Source organism: Odontesthes bonariensis, chromosome 7, assembly GCF_027942865.1.
Source record: "Odontesthes bonariensis isolate fOdoBon6 chromosome 7, fOdoBon6.hap1, whole genome shotgun sequence".
Taxonomy (NCBI): domain Eukaryota; kingdom Metazoa; phylum Chordata; class Actinopteri; order Atheriniformes; family Atherinopsidae; genus Odontesthes; species Odontesthes bonariensis.
This window is the reverse complement of record NC_134512.1, coordinates 19,715,341-19,736,318: the sequence shown is the minus strand read 5'-3', so window position 1 is coordinate 19,736,318 and position 20,978 is coordinate 19,715,341. Positions and strand designations below refer to the sequence as shown.

The window sequence follows — 20,978 nt, the reverse complement described above, 5'->3', positions numbered from 1 at the left end:
AATTTAAGAAGCTGTAATCAGTGAATACTTGGCTTGCTTACACGATAAATAACTTACAGTACACGAATAACAAATTATCTTAATTGTTCATGATTATCAAGATTAAGATGCTCTTGTGCATTATCTCATGCGCAGTAAAACGGATGATTACACCGTACAATCAAGGTCTCACTTTGCTAGTCCTCTTTTACAGTTTATACTCTGAAAGTAAAGAGATGCCCTCTTATAAATCCATCTTCTTGTGTGCATGTTTTGTTTTGTTTTTTTTTTTTTCAGGCATAGCAAATTCTGAGTTCCCAATTGCCACTGAAGGCACCGTTATAGTATCATGTGAGCTATGACATAATTTGTGACCTCACAAATGCCAAACAACAATGTCTTTACAAGTATCACAAAATAGTTAAGGACCTAAGAAATGAAACCTCTGGTCATCCAAACTGCTTAAAACTGCAATCCAATCCAGGTACCAAGCAATATACCTATAGAGTTTAAAGAAGACCAGGCTCCAAAATTCTTTCATTTATTTTACAGCTGTTGGGTAAACTATGGAGCACATGATTCCATTTTTTTCTGTGTTGTTGGCTATTAGTTATGTCTCATAAGCTGACTATGTAAAAACAGTATCCAGAAAAGCTAAGATGAAATTCCTTTCCTCAGGGCGGTTTGACAGTACGTGTTATTAAATCCATGTTACTCACACACTGCATCATATGTGTTGAAAGGATACTTTTTCCCTTTTCTCAGTGTATTTGCATGAGGTGGCTCGCAGTCGTATTTTGAGTTTAGTTGTTTCAGTTATATTTCTTTTTAGCTATTTTCATATGAATATGTACATGGATACAACTAACTTACTTTATCTGTAGAAGACAAAGTGCTGAGCTGATAGAGCCCTTCCTCGATCCTTATCAAGGGAAGCGTGGAGAGTTAACTGATGTGAGGATCCTTCCGACTTGCCGTTCTGACAATATGCTCTTCCTTCCTGTCTTTTTTAGTTCCATGTTGCAATAGTGATTCACCTGGATTAAGTTTGGGTAACCTTTTGCAAATGTGATTGAACTGTGACAGAAGGGAACAACGTGAGAATTTCCCTGTTATCAGCTTGGAACTCCGATAGCTCTGATAGGAGAGACATAATGCTTGCAGCTACCCACACAGTTCTCGCTGGGGTTTTATAACTCTGCACACCTGACCCCTTCAATACTGGCCACAGGTCCAGCAACACAACTTCAAAAGTAGATGTAATCCCAGTAAGCTGCAGGTGGCCTTCCAGATTGGCTCCCCAGATCTCCACATTTTTCCCTCCTCTCACACACTGCCCCCCTCTCACTCTCTTCTACAGATTCCTGGTGTGGTGGTAACCCTCAGCTGAAATAGGGCCTTTAACAGGGTGGAGGCAGTGCGCAGCAGCCAGGACCTGTCACATTACTCTCAGCACCACAGCGGGGCCAGGGCACCTGAACACAGGCTGTGAGGGAGGGTAGCAGAGTGAGAGCAGACCAAACACAGGGAAACAAGGACACCTCTGCAGCAGCAACAGAGTCCAACTTGGGACTAGGGAGAAACTTTTTCCCCTTGTGGTAGGGGGATCATCCCAGCTGTGTGTCACAAGAGACTGTGGTTACCAGTATCCTAACTCCACTGCAAGATTTGGGATCTGTTTAAAAAAGAGGAGCCACAATGGATAAAGATGCTCTAGTGGACTATGAGTATCCAGACCTGGATCCTCTGCCAACCAAAATTGAACCAGAGTAAGTAGATTCTTGAAGTATTTCTCTGAACTTTAGTTCTTCCAGATTCTAGATGTTTTGCTAAATGTTTAGTTTTGAATATTTTTTCTGTTTCTCTAAGAATGACAAATATGAAATACATTTTTCTTTTGTGTTTATTAGTTCTTGTCTTTTGTTTGAATGTTGCTTTGAGACACACCTCCCATTGAGATACTAGGTGACACTTGGCTCACTTCACCCAGGCCAGAATCAGTGTGTGGTCCTGTTTCAGCTCATATATTGAGGTTATATCGTTTTTCAGGTTTTTAGGTTGCTCTAGAAACTGGTTGGTTTAGCCTGTCAGATCTTTTTACAGTAAACTGTGACAGTATGATACCTCGGTACATTCGATCCATATGACCCTAAACATTTTAGTGTATGTACTCGTCGCCCACAGAATATGAAAATGTAGAACATTAAAAGTAAAATCCTACAGCATCATTTTTTGCCCATTGTCTTTCACATGGCAGGTCCACTGGCTGTGCTTCAGATGCACAAACGACAGAAATTCAATGAAATTCATTTTTATTTATTTTGCACCAAATTACAACAAATGCCATCTCAAGGCACTTCAATATTACAGTCCAATTCAAGCCAATTGGAGTTCAATTCATTGTAAGAAATACGTTAGAAGATCCTAAAATTAGCTGATACATCATCTCACTGTTAAGTCCATGTAAATTAAAGGACTTATTATTGTTTCTTTTGTGTGGCCACTACTGTACTCCACTAACAGATTTGAGTACATTAAAAGCTTCTGCTTCATGAGTGACTCCAGAAACTCACATTTTGACAGTCATTGATAAGTAAAGTTTTCCTCTCGGTATGCCAAATTGTAAACTTGCACATTATTTGCACAGGTAAGATATATCTAAACATGTACATCTACTTTTGATGCAGAATTTGCACAAATGACCTAGATGATTCTCTCAGGCTAACGAAGTTAATGTTTCAGGCCTTTTCTGAGTTGTAATTACCTCCCCATGACAAGCATTCCTACTCCTCCAGTGCACGGGAACATGACCGTAGGCATTTGTTGTTTTCCTGTCACGCTGGTACCAATCCGTTTAAATGCAAATCTCTGCTGGGGGATTTCAGACACAAAGTTTCCAGCCACAAATGGTCCTGACAGTGACATGTGAATAAATTTAGGTGAGGTGCAAAGCCTTAAATCTTAAGGCTCAGATTGTTGATTGCTAACATTTGAATGTTTTGTTTGCCTCTTTAGAACAATCCTTCCATGTGATCCCACTGCTGATGACATGCTCTATCATATATGCATCACGGCCATATCTGTAAGTCCGCCTTCCTGTCAAATTCATGTGACACAACTTTACACTGATATGCCATATGCTGTCATTTATTCTCTAGGTGTATGATATCAGAGCTTGTTATCAGGCCATAAAGTGTTTCAGATGTCATGGTTTTCATTTACTTCATGAGGTTATGCAAGTTGGGCTCTCGGACTCAGCCTTGTCTAATTTCCTACATTAAGTTACTCTTTGTTTTGTCCCTTTTGTTTGTGCATTATTAAGACGGGTTTGGTCATGAGCCAAGGATCAAATAATCCAGGTTTGGATCTGAGCCCCAGAAGTGACAAATTTGCATTATATTCGCTTGTTAAGTATTAGCCACACAAAAGTTTGACTTAATACATCCAATTTTGAAATTACGATTCAAATTTGTCTGAATTGCTTCCCCAAATCCAATAAGTCAAACACCCAAAATACAAGAAATGAATGTATGGTAATTAAGCATATCATTAAAAAAAACCCATAATTTTTACTTTTATCATCGCTTTCTCTAATTATGTACAAAAACGACATTACATGCTGATGTCACCTGGTTTTCTTTTTTTTTTTTTTTTTTTGGTGGTCCTCTTAGTGATGGTTGTGATTGTTGGTCCAGAATTCCTCGCTTTAAACCAAGGCTTTCTTCCCGGCCATGCATTTCCTAAATGTGTCACAGGTCATGACAGGTCATTGAACCCTCACTGATCAGTGATCCTGACTAATGACTATTCATTCACATCCATTGGGAGCAGTAATGGGACTGGGGTTTGGCCTTTTGTGGCATGGACTTGCATCATTTTTAATATCAAGCAGTGCCTGGACTGAACACTGGGGAATCCACAACTACATGGAGCTCTTGAGGTGAGGCTAACTGAGATGTCTTCTCCTCTAGGTGGTCGTTATGCTTATCCTAGCCATCTTAGCCAGGCGCACGAAGGTGGGCAACAGACAGAAGGGGCTCCCAGGTTTACTCAGGTGAGGCTCATTTACTGTTTCTTGTGGTACTGGGTTGTTAATTTTGAGGCTGGATAATCTGCTCTCTCAGAATCATGTTTTTTAACTGGTTAGACTAAACTGTGTACAGTATGTTACTGTCACCATTGTTCCACAACAAGGCACAATTTTTCCTGGCAGATATTTCTGTCCATTCATTTCACAAAGTATAGAGTTTGACACAGAAATTTGAACTGAGTTGGGAAAACAAACCCTTGAAGCTGACCATATGGCATTGGAGGTGAAAACTCGACAATCCAGATACCATTAGTGTTTATTAGTTCAGTTGTCGGATCATAAATCAAAGCAGACATGGATGTTTAGATTGTTGCAGTTTGTTTGTCACTATTTAAACTGATTAGCAAGTGTGAATTATCACAATTTCCAACAGGCAGTTTCACAAGTAGTCACGAAACAATACCACAACTATCAAAACATCAATGCACTTATTTGGTTTGCTGATGGGCCATTAATCCCAAAAATCTGCTTCAGTTCAGCTGCTGATTGGTCACTGAAAACAGGGTTACTTGTGTCAATGTAAGTAAAAATAATGGGCCTTTGGCACTGAAGACGACTTTCATGCTCAGTGAACCTCCCCTGGTTTAATAGAAGTTGATGTCTCTGACAAGTTTTCCAATCTTTAGCAAGGATAATGCTTAAAAGGTAATTTTTAATGCTAAGCTGGACATGAATGGAGGCCTAGAGTAGCCTGAAATGTCTAAGATACTTCAAGTCAATAACAGTTCTAGGAATAAATAGATTTTTAGCTAGAAATTTAGATACACAAAGTTCGATCATGTATGTTTTATCCAAATCTGAGTCTGGTAACATGTGAACACTGAACACCTGCTGCTTTATTTCCCAGTCCTGTCAACTTCCTGGACCATACACAGCACAAGGGCCTGGCAGTGGCTGTGTTTGGAGTACTGTTGTGCAAACTGTGGGGCCTGCTCGTCTCCCCAAATCCCCTCCCCTTCACAACAGACACTGAGAACAAACGTGAGGAACACTTTAGATTTTGCAGCACGAACATCATCCCCTCCAAATCGCCCCTTTTAATTGTATTACCTATTCCTTCCTATGCTGCAGTTAAAGTGAAAAAAGTGTTCATAAGAGGCAGTGATAGATGCTATTTTTTACTAATTACATGCGTTATATAACTGGATTATTTTGTTTCCATGCATATCTGCTATTTTTAACTCAGGTACTTGAGCTGCTTTGTGTCCAAAATTACATAAGAAATGATTGTAAAGAGTTGGCCCTTCGCTGCTTTGCTCAATCCCCAGACAATTGAAGTTTCAGCAGAACAAAGTTTTTTCGAGTTTAGCTTAGGGCCTATATGCTTTTAGGGTGAAGTTGCAATTGTTGCACGTTGATGCTTTTGGTCCTCACACACTTCTGTTGTATTTGCAGAAAACTGGGTGATCCTGGGAGTCTTCTACTACCCCGCACTATACTACCCTCTCCTGGCATGTGGCACCTTACACAACAAAGTTGGATATGTACTTGGTAGCCTCTTGTCATGGACACACTTTGGTGTTCTGGTCTGGCAGAAAATCGACTGTCCCAAAACACCTCTGGTGAGTAACAATCACCTTCATTGTCAAAATCAGCTCCAATTCATTTGTAACAGGTCGTGAGAAGGAGCACAATAGACATGTGTAGTCATGACTAACATTCAGTCACTCACTGTGTTGTGTATCTGTCAGAGTATTAAGGATTATCTATTTTAAAAAAGCTGCTTTGTTCTGGTTTATAAAATCAATGTCTACCAAACAAGGCTGGCCCTATATTATTTGCAATAGATGGGATTTGAGAAGCTGAAGATTGAGCTTTCAAGATAGATACACCGACACATATTTGGGGCTTTTGGGGCCAGTCCCAGATTTTGTTCCAAGTTTTGGGGGTCTTTTTGTGCTGTGAATAGCTACGACTCAAAACAATTCGTTCCACTGTCCTCTAGTCTTAATCAAGAGGCTTTGTCACTGTTAATCACTTTAGTGTGTGTCAGTAAATAGAGACATCCACACTACACACTGTGTAATGGTTGTCTTTTTCTTTTAATGTCTGCAGCTGTGGCACTTGAGCTCAATCACATAATGAAAAGTAGTTTGGATTTGAAAAAATATTCAGTTTAGTAAGAGTGGTAAAAAGAAGAAATCCTTACAAGCACAGATCTTCAAAATTGGTCTGGATTTTGTCCTACGCGTTCAATCAAACTATATATGGTCAGTAAGGGTCTCAGATTTTTTTGTGTGTACAACAAGGAAACACATAAAACCGTTTCTGTCTGATTTTTGGTCAATACAAAATGTATTCATCACTTAAAAAACTCTCAGAAAGAGTTGCTAAATGACTTCCACTCTTGTTTTATTTCTCTTACAGATACACAAATACTACTCCCTTTTCTCCAGCCTGCCTCAAATAGCCTGCTTGGCATTCCTAAGTTTCCAGTATCCCCTACTTCTATTCAAGGGCCTCAAGGGTACTGAAAAGACCAATGCCACAGAGGTAAGGTTTGATCTGAAAGCAGTTCCTCTGACATGTTTGCTTCAGAAAAGACGCACATTTCATCTCAAACTGTACACGTGACGTGAGGAACCTTTATAAGCTGCCTGCTAATCATAGAGCTTAGCAAATTCATACAGTCTAGGCTTATGGAAAATGTGAAGCCCACAAAGCACACCAGTGGCCTAACCATTTTAAGTAGATTTGACATCATTTGTTTACGATATGTTCTTGATCAGATTATGAAAAGGTTGCCTTGTTTTTTTCAGGAGGAGACACACAATGCTGTGTTTATTTTGTGCTAATCTTGGCACGGGTGAGACAAAGTTTGTTGAGGCGATTGCCTGGATTTTGTGTCACCTCCACCCAGTCTCCCCCAACCTCTTGCACAGAAATGAACTTAATGATCCTTAGCATTCAGAGGCTTTTAAAAAAAAAAAATTAGTCATGAATTTTCAAAAACGACTAAACACAACTGGTGGAACTGATGGCTTGTTTCACTTCCACGAGGAGCTGCCTTGCTTTGCATGTTGTTCAATTCAAATGCTACATTTGGAATCAATCTTTACCCGCTTCATCGTTCATTGAACAGAAATTAAGTAAATTCCCCAATTACATCTAAACCCCTTTAAAACAAGGTTCTAAAATCTAAAGAGCCATAATTCCTAAACCGTGTCTATTGTTTGGATTTAAATACCCTCAAAAATGCTGAAAGTCTGGACGTTGAACTCATTTTTATTATGTTCAATGTATTCGGTTAACAACCGTCCAAATGAGTCTAGACAAGTGTATGTTCCTTTAAAAATCATTTTAGTTTTCAGATTTTACCTCACTATCTTGTCTGTGCATTATCTACAATTTACAATTTTGTTCTTATCTGTTTCTTTAGGATCTCAGCAGCAGCTACTATAGAGACTATGTAAAGAAAATGCTCAACGAGAAGAAGCCTGGCAAACTTGGGTAAGAATTACCGGCTGTTATCAAAACCTCACAGGATTTGCTGTGTTGTTGGGTTACCCTTCATTTATGTCTGTCTTATTATGGTCAATCAACATGTGCAAACAGCTCCAGCCAAGTTTATGTAATGTATCTCAATGTGAGTGGGTAGTTGGAGTTGGTGGTGAATGTTTCTTTAAAATGTAAGGTTTACATAATTGCAAATTATTGCCTTCTATTTTAAATCAAATTTCACACTCTCTGCCAAGTTTTGGGGAAGCAGTTGTATCAAGCTTGTTTCAGTGAAAGGTTTTGCCTTTTTAAGGAATCTTCCATGACTTTTTCATCTTATATTTGACAGTCGATAGTCAACAAGAAGGGAGAGGAAGAGACTACAGAGCTCCAAACTTGGCGTCTTTACTCTTTAGCTGTTTTACTTTAAAGCTTTTAGCCCAAGCATCTAGACAGAGGCTGTGCTAAATCACAACACGGATTGTGGAATATTCACGTCTGACCCACATACAGAGTTGTCCGACTGGATGGTTGAAAAATATTCACCTTATTCAACACAAATTAATCACATGGTGATTTGTAAATCCTTTGTTTTATATGCCCCAAAGCATAAATGCTTCCTTGCAAAATATACAGAATAACAGATATTTTCCAGAGAAAATGGGTCTTGATTGCAGCGATAACCAAGATAATTACAGCTTATTTATTTAATTATTATTCTATCAAAAAAGTGCTCATATCTACTACTCGATTGACAACACATACAGGCTATTTTTACAGTATTTGGACTATTTGGCTTTATTTCATAGAAAGCATTGATTTTGAAGTGTAAGTCCCTCTCCATATTCACAAATGTTTAAATGCATCTGATTCCAAACATATTTTCTTCAACTTTATTGTTTCAAAGATGGTCGCAAAAAAAGTTTCCCACTCTCATGAATCTATTTTTGATAGTGTTTAAATGTGTAACTCTGTTTTTTTCGTTTTCGCCTGAAGCGCTTCGAGCACAGAAAAGCCCAAACTCCCTCAAAGAATAATTGATGCCGTGAAGTCCTATATTTACACACCAGAAGACGGTAAATATGTTGTCTTGAATTGTTTATACCTGGTCATACCTTCAGATTATTTTCAGAGTCAGGGTTTGTGTTGAAATAAATGAATGAATAAAATAAATCTCCAAGAACAATATTATAGAGTGAACTGAGAAGTAGACATAGAGTCAAACGCAAGGACTGTTCATCTGAAAACCCACCTAAGATGTTGAGTTAAGATGTTCAGTTGTCCACGTCAATGGCAAAAATCTGTAACAAAAAATCTGTAACAAAAGCACACTAAGTGTTGGAAGAAATATTGGATGAATAATGTTGAAGGTTTCATTATAATCATAATTATCAGCTTAAAGTACAAATCTTTGTACTGTACAAGCATTCCTTGACTGATATTTGACTTACTAATATGCAGTAACAAGTATTTCAGTGTCTTATAAAACATATTTTTTTTGTGTGTGTGTCAAGCAGCTTTCCGTTTCCCACTGAAGTTGGCGATATCTGGTGTAATATCTTTTATAACCTTGTATCAGGTAATTATACTTTGTACATTTTCTCCCATGTATTTTGTGTTAAATATTACATTCAGTAATAAATGCATAACAAAGGCAATTAGCTGCAGTGAGTTTATTCAAACATTGAATAGAGCAAATACTCACTGACTGCCATCCAAGAACTTCAGTCAGGATTTCAGTGTCATCAGATTTTATACTATTGCTTCATCTGAATGTCAAAATATGCACTACATTCAACTGACAGTAAGATTATTGTCAGCACTTTAACACAGGTCAGTTTTAATTTCCATGTCTGCTAAAAAACCTTTGCACTATTGTTTGGGGTTTTTCCCAGTAATGAGTAAAACTCTTGGTTTGTTTGTTCTCAGATGGGTCTTGTATTGATCTCAGCTGTGGTGCCAACTCTCCAGACTGTCCGGTTTGGAGTGGATGAAGACATTGCAAACGTTTTAGCTGGCTTTAGGATCATGCTATCTCCAGACAGACAGGAAGTTGTCAGGATTGTGGTTCATTACATGTGGTGTGTGGAAGGTGAGTGAAACCAGCAGCAGCCCTTCAGTGACATGAGAGATACAGGGTGTACATGACTTTATAAACTCCATTCTTAAATAGATGTGTTTGGTGTGTAGATGCATTGCACCTTTCTGAGCGTGTCGTGTTAATTTCTCTGCAGTATGCTATATCTCAGCGATGACTCTGTCTTGTTTGGTCAACTTGGCTATGCTCATGCGGTCTATGGTGCTGCATCGGTAAGTCTGAGAACAAAACAACATAAAAGCTCTCTTATTAGCTTTCCTCTTCTCTTGCCAGAGTGTCCAAGAATTATAATCATGGTTTGTATTCTGGTTCCTTCATTAAAATGTCAGGGTTATTATAACATAATAGAGTACTTATCATCCAGACAAAAAAAAAAAAACATTCACTTTGTGCTAACTGCTGCTACTATTGAAAATGACTATTATCTTCAGATGAGAAATGAAATGCTGGGCCATTACCATAAGTGACAGCGTATTAAAAGAAATGGGATTCTGAGTCGAGAATTGAATTGCCTTTCAGTTATATCCTCCCTGAAACTGCCTCATCAGTTTACTATGTGATTTGTACATTTAGCAATGAATCTCTTTATGTATCTCTGAGCTCTGCGTTGTTTTGATTGTGTTTTTCCTTCTTTAGGTCAAATCTGAAGGGGCTGTACAGAGGAGATATTTACAATGTCTATAACTGCCAGCGAAGTATCAGGGCATCCAGGCCAGCGTTGGTCTGCTGGATGGGATACACCAGCTTCACAGCAGCTCACATTTGCATTGGTACTATTACACACCAAGCATTGAAGAAGAAGAAGCAAAGATTGAACCGTTTTTTAATATTATGATTTTATATTTTTATCTCCCCAAAGATGCTGCAATACTGAATATGTTTTCTGGTATTGTATTGTATTGTATTCAATCCCACGTAGATTAACTCATTTGAAATGTATCTTTCAAGCCACCGACGGTCTCAGCTGGAGAATATCTGGGTTTTTTTAGGTTAACAAGAAGACATCACTTCACTATTTTTTTTCAGTTTGAGCCTTGACACGGTATAAGTAGTGAAGCTCTGATCTCTCGCCCGCAGGCATGATCATCCAGACCATGGTGTTCTTCCTCTGCCTTATGGTTGCTGTCTTCCTCATAATCATGCCCATCCTGCACAGACAGAATCTGATACTGTTTAAGATCCTGCTGAGCATGTGGTGAGTGTGTACATATCTACATTTTAATGGAGAGCTTTACAAAGACGTGATCATGTGCTTTGACCTTTCTGTTGCTTGAAATCTTGCAGTTATATTTTGAAGATGTCCCCTTGAATATAATACAAGCCTCAAATGTTACAACCAGCATGGACTGTTTTTTGGGGCTATTTTTGGCTTAGTTTTGACACCTGGTGTAGTTTTCAATTACCACACTGCACAAAGATGAACTGGGTTCACATCATTTCCTGTCAGCTACAAATGTCTTTTTTTGTTGTGCCTTCTGTCTGATTTCACAACAGGAAATGACAGAGTGTTGTGTTTTTGCCCTTTCAGGCCCTTCTGGCTGATGATTCTTTTGGCTGTGTTGATTCAACACATCACTGCGCGGTTTTGCTTCATCAAAAAAACAGCAGGCACACGAGACTTGGACAACAGGTAATTTGCTATATTTGCCTCTATAAACACTTTTACTTTACCTAAGTGTTTTATTCACTGATAACTTCATGTACTTTGGATTTACTCTCATTTATCCTACAGGGGTAATCTGTTCCTGCTGACATACTTGTTGTTTCCTGTCAATGTTCTGATCGGGGTCCTACTGGCTGTCTGGCGTCTGCTTATCACGGCCCTCTTCAACATCATCCACATGGGACGCATGGATATCAGTCTTCTTAACCGCAATGTGGAGGCTTTTGACCCAGGTTAGCTGCACTGTGTGCAGATGGTGATCCACACAGCTGTACTGTGTCATTGTCTGGTACGCTGCTCGTACAGAAACATCAGGGCACATTCAATGCTGCAGATGGATGCCTTGCAGTGTGGCTTTCTTGGCTACAAAAATGTGTTCTGTATCCATGAAGTGCACACGAAATATATAAATATATATACATATCAATAGGTACTAGCAGTATGCTTTAACATTTGTGTTCTTTTTTCCGTGTAGGCTTCAATGGAAACAATTTTTACATAAGAAAAAGTATTTGTGTTAAAGGCTAAAAATTTGCATCCTATTCACTTGGCAGTTCTGTCAGCTCACTGCAGCCTGTTTGATATCTGTATTCTGCGCAGCACAGGGACACTAATTGCACACCGATCTCTGAAATGGCTGCAGATTCAAGACATCTGTTGTCAGGAAAAGCAGGTGGTTTGAAAAGGAAAAAAAAAAGAGAGAAGTGTGATTGTGCAGCCATTATGTGTGATTGTCTCAAAGCCAACATGGGGTGCAGTCCTGCGTGTTTATTGCTTTTGCCCTGTCAGAGTGATTCCCCCCTCTCTGTGTCTGTCTGCAGCCTACCGCTGCTATGCTCATTATCTGAAGATTGAGGTGAGCCAGTCTCACCCTGTGATGAAGGCCTTCTGCGGGATGCTGCTACAGTCTGTGAGCCAGGAGAGCAAAGATGCACAGAGGTCACGGGATGCTGAAGAGGGTCCGTAGCACAAAACTCAGCTCACAACAATAGTCCCGATGTATCATAGATTCACTCTGTTTGCACAATAGCTAGAAGTAAATTTGTCTGAACTGAAGTCTGCTTTTAATTGTTATTAATACACATTTGGAATTTCAGCAGCAGGAATGTCGATACTAAAATTACTCAAATTCAAGACAATGTCAGTGTCGATAGTGATGAACTAACAGCTGGTCTGTTTGTGCAGTAATTGAGCTTTGCGATGCTGAGGAAGGAGCTGTGACTTGACTACGCATCCGCTAGTTGTTAGCAGTTAACGGTTTTGGACTTTTCATGACAAGAAAAAAACAGACCATGTACCACCTTAATATCTATATTAAAGGCAAGGTCGCATCTTTAACTTAATTTAATAGCGGGTCACTGTGAGGTCTTATCAGATCATAAAACTGCCTTGCACGCAGAAACTAGATGAGAGCTTCACAGTTCTGATTTGATATGCCCAGAGCAAATTGAGTCTCACCGTGGAATAATTTACAGTCCTGCTGCTGGGCTCAGTCATATCTGTCATAAATAAGTCAGCTGTCCTTATGACTCTGAGCCTTCTGCCACAAAACTACAATATAGTCGCAAATAAACACCATGTTTCACTTACTGATAGGAAACCAATATATTTTAACTTAATATTTATATATAACTATGAACAATTTAGGAAGCAGATTTTTCGCCCACACAAATTTGCACGAAGATCCACTTATCAGTTGCTGTGGAATGTAGGCACAGCTGAGTCCCAATACAAATGTATCGTGGACGTGCTGATTGTTATATATCTAGAAAACAATACATTATCAGGAATCTGTTGTTTGTCAGAGATTATGTCTCCAGTTGCTGATTACACAGATGAGCTACACTAATTGCCTGTTACATATTCATGCCGCCCAAGGGGTTTATAAGCTTTCAGTGTGTTAATGGTAGACCGATATGCTCCCACCATGCTTAGAGGATTAGAATATGATTGCTTTCTATTATTACTCTTTCTGTAGTATCTGGCTGGTCCTTGGTGGCCTGCAAAAGAGTCTCATTTCAGCTTAGAGTCAAAAATATAATTATTTATGTGACTATACTGTCGGTGCTATCATAATGTCTGAATGCCCTCAGGGATCCAGCTGGTCCAGCAGGAGAAGAAACAGCACAAAGTGTCCAGTGCCAAGAGGGCCCGCAGGCACTGGCAGCTCCTGTACACCCTGGTCAACAACCCCTCCCTGGTGGGAACCAGGAAGCATTTCCAGCGTCAGACCACAGAGAGCTTCCTGAATGGAAGCCTCAACCGCAGCACCAAGGAGGAGAGCAAAAAGGAAGCAGAGGCCACAGCCAGCAACTGAGCAAGAATGTACGACCCTGATAAAGTATCGGCTGCGGAGGCTCTTAGCTCAGATACTACTGTTTGTTCAAACCTACAGTAGATGTGTCTGCATTTGGCAAAATAAGTGCATTATAGCTCGGTGCCTCGTGTAGAGATATTCAGCAAATCTTTCCTGTTCATCTGGAGACTGTGAGTCCTTTCTTTGCTCTTCGTGTTGTCCTGTTTGTGAGGGCCTCAGTCTTTGGTTTGATGGGCAAAGCTTGGGTGGCATTGATTCATCTAAACAAATACAGTAAATATACTTTTCATCACATTTATGTGCTTATTTCGGGATAGACCCTATCAGCACTAGATTTTAACCATTAGGTTAATGATGTTTTCCTTTATAAAGTGCAGCTCATGCAAATTAATAGTTGCCCAAACTAAACACATGGTTGAACCATCCACTGAAGAATCCTTTTAAAGAGGGTATTTATATAGAGAAAGAGAACTATTTATGAATATACAAATTTAAGTGTTTTGATAGACTTGCTGATGAATCTCCTTTTTCTGTTCGTTTGTGTTTGGTTTTTGTTCAGTTCAGTTGCACGTATTTTGTGTAATTCAAATTAACCTGTGGAATAGGAGCTACCGGAGAAATTACACAGGTTTTTTTTTTTCTGTTTCATTTTTAGACCATTAAATCTAAAACCACTTGCTGCTACCTTCTGTTGTCGTCTAAACTCTTTTTATGGTCTCTCACGTTCAGCCACGTCGTTGTTCCCGCATTTGTTTCAGATGCCGACCCTCATGTAAAATAGAAAGGACAGATTTTTCCCCCCTTCTGATTACTGTTGAAATAAAACTAAAGCAAAATGTTTCTCTTTTTCCCAGTATTGATTTTGGACCTAAAAAATGATCTGGATTCAAATGCCTTTACCCTGCCTGAAATTCTAAGTTGGACGATCAAGAAAAACGAAGACAGAGAGAGAATAAGCGTCGACTTTTCTCTAAGTGTGTTCTACATTAAATATTCATTTAGCCTCACTGATTTTATGTATTTGTATCTCTAATTGCCTTAGAAAAAAAGACAAGCTCAAATATTAAACCCTTATCAAAAGCGGAAGAAATTGATTTTTCAGTTTCATCACATACTGCTGATGGCATCAGATTGTATACGTTTTTTATGTTTTTTTTAATTTTTTTTAATGGAGAATTCAAGATCAATCAGTTTATAAGGTCATCTGAATACAAACAAGTTCAAACAGCCTGTATAGTTTCATATGTTTTATTAATCCCACTTACATAAAATTATATAAAAAAATCTTAAAAGAGCACTGTTTTTTTTTCTGTTTTTTTTGTCTTACAACATTGTTCACAAAAACTCACTATATGCATCAAATTACAAGAAAGCGGAGTCACCAGACGCTCGCTGCGCCTTTTCCCTTCCGACTTTACTGAAAACATCGTAAAAAAGATTCATTTCAATTCACTTGGCTTTACATCACAGGTAGACAGTCACATCTAAAGTCCTACAGACTACACTAAGAAAAACCACACAGGGAAAATACGTGTGACATGCCACGGACACGTTCATTGTAAAAAGCGAGAATACAGCGAGCACCCGTCGGTTAAGAGGTTACAATCGCACGTTGTTTTTTTTTTAAAGCCTTAAGTTAACGTGAAACAACATTTCCTTGGTGAATAATCTGGGATATTCCTCCGTCAAGCACAACCGCAGTTGAAAGCGCAATCTCCTTTCTGGACTCACGGAACAGCGGGCAGGACGATGCTGTGTGCGCGACCAGGTGCGATAGTAGAAATTATTATCTCATTGAATACGTTATGACACCAAATGTGTAAATTGTGTGCATAAGTCAAGTGCCGACACCTGAGAGGATGTAACTGGCTCTCCTGCAGCCTTGCCAGGACGCGCACCGTTTAGAAAGAGAAACTGGTCCCTGATGCTTGTTTGATTAAAATGTTGTTGTTGTTTTTAAAAAAGACAAAAACGTAGCACTTTCCCCCCTGTTCTTATTTTTTGTGTGCAGCGCAAAACGGTGATAAGAATGTTAATAGCTACCATTTATTTCGCTTTCAATGAACTCCCCGCGCCACGGCGTTTGCACAGTTTACGCGCCTGCCCAAGTGTCGGTCCTACAGAAAGAGAAGATTTCGCTGCTCTACTGTCGGTTTAGAGGTCTGATATAGAAATCTGTGCTTGTACTGTAAACGAGTAACTGATTTTAATCCCACCATAGACTACAGATGCAACATGAATTCACAATGATTGGAGGACGACTTTCTGAGGTAAAAGATTAATGATCCGCCTTTTTTTTTTTTTTCAATCACACGCCACCTTTTTTCCCGTGGAGCGATGATGCGTGAGTTACCTGCTTGAAAGTAGGCTACTTAAACTATTTTACAGAATACTCGCAGCGACCCGCGGAACTCAGCGGCCAGGCTGCTTGTAGTTGCCGTTGATTTCCTCCGAGATGTTGACGGCCTCTGCTCCCAGCGGTAATCTGTCACTGTACTCGGATCCCACTTCAAACTCCTCCGGGTTGGTTTTGGATGAGGATCCCGGAATGGACTCGGTCACCACGCTACCCTCGGCCTCCCCATCTCCGTCTCCCTCCTCTGTCTCCACCTCTCCCTCCCCTTCGCCTAACTCGCTGGGATTGAAGGTTTTCTCAGACTCCACGAAAGACGCCCTGGGATCAAAATCTCTGGTCATTTGTTTCTCTATCTGATCCGGGTTCTGAGCCTTCATAATCAGCTTGTAGGTTTTTCCTTGGTACTTGTATAATAAATGGCAGCAGGTGGCTCCCAGCAGAGGAACAGTGGCCAGACCCAATAGGAAAATGCTGACAACCACAATGATAAGCAGGGAGGGGATCTTCTTCCTAGTTGTGAAGACGACTTGGACTTGGCAGTCCTGTCCCCCATAAGTGAGACAGAGAGTGTAGTTGGTGCCAGGTTGTAAACCATGGAATCGGTAGGTATTAACCCCCTCCTCTATGTTGGACCACTGAACCATGGAGTGTCCATTTCCTGTATTTACACATAGATAGAGCATGTCCAGAGTAGCCTTACTGGACAAGGACTGCAGCAGACCCACAGGCTCTTTATTCACTGTTTCTTGATCTTCAGTTTGACTGAAATGGAGGTTAGACTTGCTGCTGGGAAGCTGCAGTGGATTCAGCTGCACTTTGGCCTCCGTCTCTGAAACTTCCAATGCAATAACACCAAAATCAAAGGTGTACTGCTTCAGGTCTTCCAAAGTCATGTTGAAGGCGTGGTTGGAGATGTATTCACTGCTGTCTCTCACACCGCACTTGCTTGCAAAGGTGGGGTCCTTAGAAACACCTTCAGCCCCCTCAGTGTCGTCAATTTTGCCTTTTGACCCATCAGAAATGCCCTTTGTATTTTCGTTGTGCTTGGCCCAGTTGATCACGTTGTTTTTGAGGACTTTAGGGTCTGTAGGCTTTTTACCAGATGGACGGATCCTGTCCACAGTTGATTCAGGGATTGAGTTGCTTCCTTGTTTTTGGGTGGCTGCCAGAGCCACTTTAACGCTGCTCTCGGCCGTACCTAACTCATTCACAGCAGAGCAGCTATAATTTCCATCCTCCTTTTTACTCAAGCGAGGGATGATGAGAGTGCCATTCCTAAAGACGAGGAATCTATTGTTGGTTGATTTATCGTTTACTGGCAACTCATTTATTTCTCCAGAGGAGGGTAACGGGAACAGATGATTTTGATTTCCGGCAGTTATCTCCCAGCTGATCTGTGGCTTGGGGCTCCCTTTTGTCTCACAGTTTAAGATGACAGAGACACCTTCATAGAGATCTGTGTTCTCTATGTTTGGTTGATATGTTATAATGACAGTAGGGGCTTCACATTCCAGTTTGGGAATATTTGTAACCATCACTCCTTTCAGATGCTCAGGAACCTCACATGTTATCAAATTTGGCTCTGGCACAGAAATTTTGGTTGTAGCAATCCAATCCCTCAGCCACTCCAGACCGCAGGAGCAAGTGAAAGGGTTGCTGTAAATCTGCAGGTGGGACATGGAGGACATGGCACTGAAGGTACCCTCCGCAATGGTGGAAAACTTGTTGTTGTTGATGCGAAGCGACCTCAGGTCTTTGAGTGTGGAAAAGGCATCCTTTGGGAGGTTCACCATCTCATTGTTGTTCATTTTCAGAAGCTGCAGGGCTGTGAGGTTCAGCAGATCCTCCCATGGAAAGTTCACAATTTTGTTGTTGCTGAAGTCCAGATTGCGAAGCTGAATCAGAGGGGCCAAGGTGTTTGTCTCTATGGTGACTATCTCATTGTGAGCCAGCCAGAGAGAGGTGACCTGAGTGATATTAATAAAGTTTTTACTTTTCAGGACTTTAATCTTATTGGCCGAAAGACTCACAGTGGTGACATTGGAGGGGAGTCCAACAGGTACCACCAGCAGGTCTTTGTAAGCACAGTCAGCAAACTGGTGGGCAAATTTATCCTGGCAGGTGCAGAGCTCTGGACAACACTGCACTGTGTCAATCACAATAGTCCACAAGGCGAGGAGCTGCAGGAGCTGCAGGGGCTTTGTTGCCATTTTCTGCGTCTACAAGCATCAATGGAAAAAATTAAATGAAAATTTTTTTTTAAATTAGTAATCTCTACTAAATGCTTCAAAGACATTTAAATACTCATTGTAGTGCAATTCAAACTAATACAAAGAAAGAAACAGATCACAAAAGCAGACTCTAAATGTTGCTGTGGCTGACATAGACTATGCGATAAAAACATCAGGTGTAAAGTTTCCCTTTTTTTTCCCTTTGTAGTGCACAAAGCTATATTTGAGGAGTTTTCGATAGCCGTGTCACAATATAACCATGTATGCTTTGTGTTATAAGTGGTCAGATTGACTCTGCTCTGAGCGTGCAATCACAACACGGTCAGAGCAAACTGGAGCTGTCCATGGTGTTGAACTGAATATTTCCGTCTCATTCGGTCAAAAACGTTTTACTTTCAGTAGTTACTCTGTAATGATTTAGATTGGCCTGTGAATTTGCGGAGTATTCTTAACTTTGGCACGCATGTCCTTGAGATTCAACGGAGCTGGACTTGATCTACGGGGTGCTTTCTTTTACCTCGGCTCCGATTTGGATGCTGTTCAAGTTTATTTCCCTTCTGCTGCCTGCCTAAAGTAACTGCCTCATCGACCAAATAATCGTCTTACCTGTTCAATGTTAACTTCAATTGCTGTCTTATAAACCACTTAGGGAGTTTACAGTCCTCTGAAACAAGTTTAATGGCCGAAAAAACTGGAGCCCTCGTACGCCGCGGATCCCTTCACATGTTTTTTGCAGTCCTGGACAGCGCTGAAGAAGGACGGTGGCAGGAACATTTTTCTCAGCGAGTCGCTGTTGCGGTCCGTCGGCGCTTTTTTCCTCTCCGGTGAGTGTGGGATCCACTGCGCGTTCCCGTCGCTGCGGAGCGAGAAAAGAAACCGTGAACGCGCAGCCTCTCCCATCTCTCTCCTCACTATTAAAGATACAGAAGCTCCTGGTCCTCCGCCCTCAAAGGAAATTCATAATTTAGGATCCGATGTTTAATTTATTACCCCGACCCAAGTCTAATCTTTGACCTCATTCGGATTGGTTGCAGCTATTTGTCTTTAGATAAAAGCGCTCAGCCAAGACTTTCCAGACCCACTTAGAGATTTAAAGAAGTTGCGCTGCGAAAAACAGCCTGCAGACACACTTTACACAAACGCGGTATTAGAATTGATCATGGTTAAAAGAAAGCAAATAATATAATATAATACAAGGAAAGAAAAAGGCTGAACAGAAGCTGAAATCAGAGTCATCGAAAACATAGACTCCAGACATCTTTAGACGCATCACGTCGAGATCCATGGGTGGCATTTCATTGTCAACACTGTTGCTTCCTGAATTAACTTGTAGCCTGTAAAAATCCAGAAACCGTTTTCACATTTGGTAAAAAATTATATCTGCAGCTCCTAACTGTTTGAACTAAAAAAGTTGTTCTCAATAGTACACATTTATTAGCTCCAACAGCTAATCCCCTATTTAGAAGTGTGTTGTAGCCTACATGTGTGTGTTGTAAATCTGCTATTCCAAAAAAATATATATGTAAATATGTCATTTTACTTTGACTCATGAAGTGGACAAATTGTTAAATACATCATTTCTACTTGAATACTGCCACCTTGAGGTGAGCACTGTAATCTTCCTGACAACTGAAACCACTTAAAGACCATTTGACTTTAACGACAATAAACAGGCTAAAATTGCAATTTATACACACCATCAGAGGAGAAAACAGTAGATTTAAGACACAAATACTTCATCTCAATGGGCTTTTTACCCATACTGTTTTCCCCTGTTGTTTTTTTATTCAAGTTTGTATTAGAATATCAGTCAGATCAGTGAAACTTTTTCGTTTGCTGTTAGAAGATCTCTTTCAAGCATGCTGCGTAGTGAGTGACACAGCCCTCACAGCCTTCATATCCTTTTTATACACATTTTATTTGAGGTTACTACTTTAAGATGTTTTAGCGGCCAGAGAGAAAAGCAAGTCAGCAAGCAGAGGTACATTTTATGAGCAGCTCTTAAAAACTGCAACTTGTTGGCATGAATTGCAGTCCTAATTAGCCAGGCCTCTCGGATGAAAGCTACAGCATTTCAGGGAAAACTTGTCATTAGTTTAACTGATAAGTGTTGTGGAGAAAAGAGTAGTCAGACTCACCTTTGCAGCCTCTTATGGGGAATTTATTGATCATAACAATAAAGAGACATGTACACGGCAGCATACACGTAAATTCTCAATGACAACGGCTTGAGAGATTCTCTTTTATACCCTGATATCATTGTGTGTGTATGAGGCCCAAACTCAATTTCTGGCTGGCGCCACTGTGTCTGAGATTACTGCTACAGCTTCGTCATCACCTAAACAGAGATCGCTCCAACCCCAAACAATATGTGGTTCGAGCAGTCTCGAGGCCCTGCTCTCCCCACATAAGCTCCTCCATTGCTTCAGTGAAAGTTATCATCAGATAACTGCATGTCAGGAACCCTCCGAGGCAGCCAGAGGCTTCCCGATAGGCAGTTCCAATCCTGTCTGGGGCCTTTCTTTTTCTGTGTGGAGTTTGCATGTTCTCCCTGTGCGTGCATTGGCTTCCCTGGCTTCCTCCCACAATCCAAAAATTTACACTTCAGGTTACTTGGTGATTCTGAAAAAAGATTACCCGAGGAGCAAGAGTGCGTGGTTGTAATCTCTGTGATGGACTGGCAACATTTCCAGGGTGTAACCTGCCTTTTGCACAACAGCAGCCAAGTGGCTCCCACAAGCTTGGATTGCTTTTCTCTGAACTCAAAAGTTCTGGGTGCTTTCATTTTGGACTTTCAGTGTTCATA

At 40.4% G+C, this 20,978-nt stretch overlaps 2 protein-coding genes across 2 annotated transcripts; one reads left to right on the top strand and one right to left on the bottom strand.

Moving 5' to 3' along the window:
• The first annotated feature begins 1,473 nt into the window (after positions 1–1,473).
• stra6 (signaling receptor and transporter of retinol STRA6) lies at positions 1,474–14,839 on the top strand. The gene is made up of 17 exons (XM_075469928.1): positions 1,474–1,748; positions 2,995–3,061; positions 3,951–4,033; positions 4,917–5,050; positions 5,465–5,631; positions 6,437–6,562; positions 7,449–7,519; positions 8,504–8,583; positions 9,025–9,086; positions 9,437–9,599; positions 9,742–9,817; positions 10,242–10,375; positions 10,683–10,800; positions 11,134–11,235; positions 11,338–11,501; positions 12,090–12,227; positions 13,362–14,839. The coding sequence occupies exons 1-17, from the start codon at positions 1,678–1,680 to the stop codon at positions 13,583–13,585; spliced, it is 1,980 nt and encodes a 659-aa protein (XP_075326043.1). The 5' UTR covers positions 1,474–1,677; the 3' UTR covers positions 13,586–14,839.
• On the bottom strand, positions 14,806–19,063 carry islr2 (immunoglobulin superfamily containing leucine-rich repeat 2). Its single transcript, XM_075469927.1, has 2 exons — positions 18,779–19,063; positions 14,806–18,160 (listed from the first exon to the last, which is right to left on the bottom strand). The coding sequence occupies exon 2, from the start codon at positions 18,149–18,151 to the stop codon at positions 15,998–16,000; it is 2,154 nt and encodes a 717-aa protein (XP_075326042.1). The 5' UTR covers positions 18,152–18,160; positions 18,779–19,063; the 3' UTR covers positions 14,806–15,997.
• Between the last annotated feature and the right edge of the window lie 1,915 nt (positions 19,064–20,978).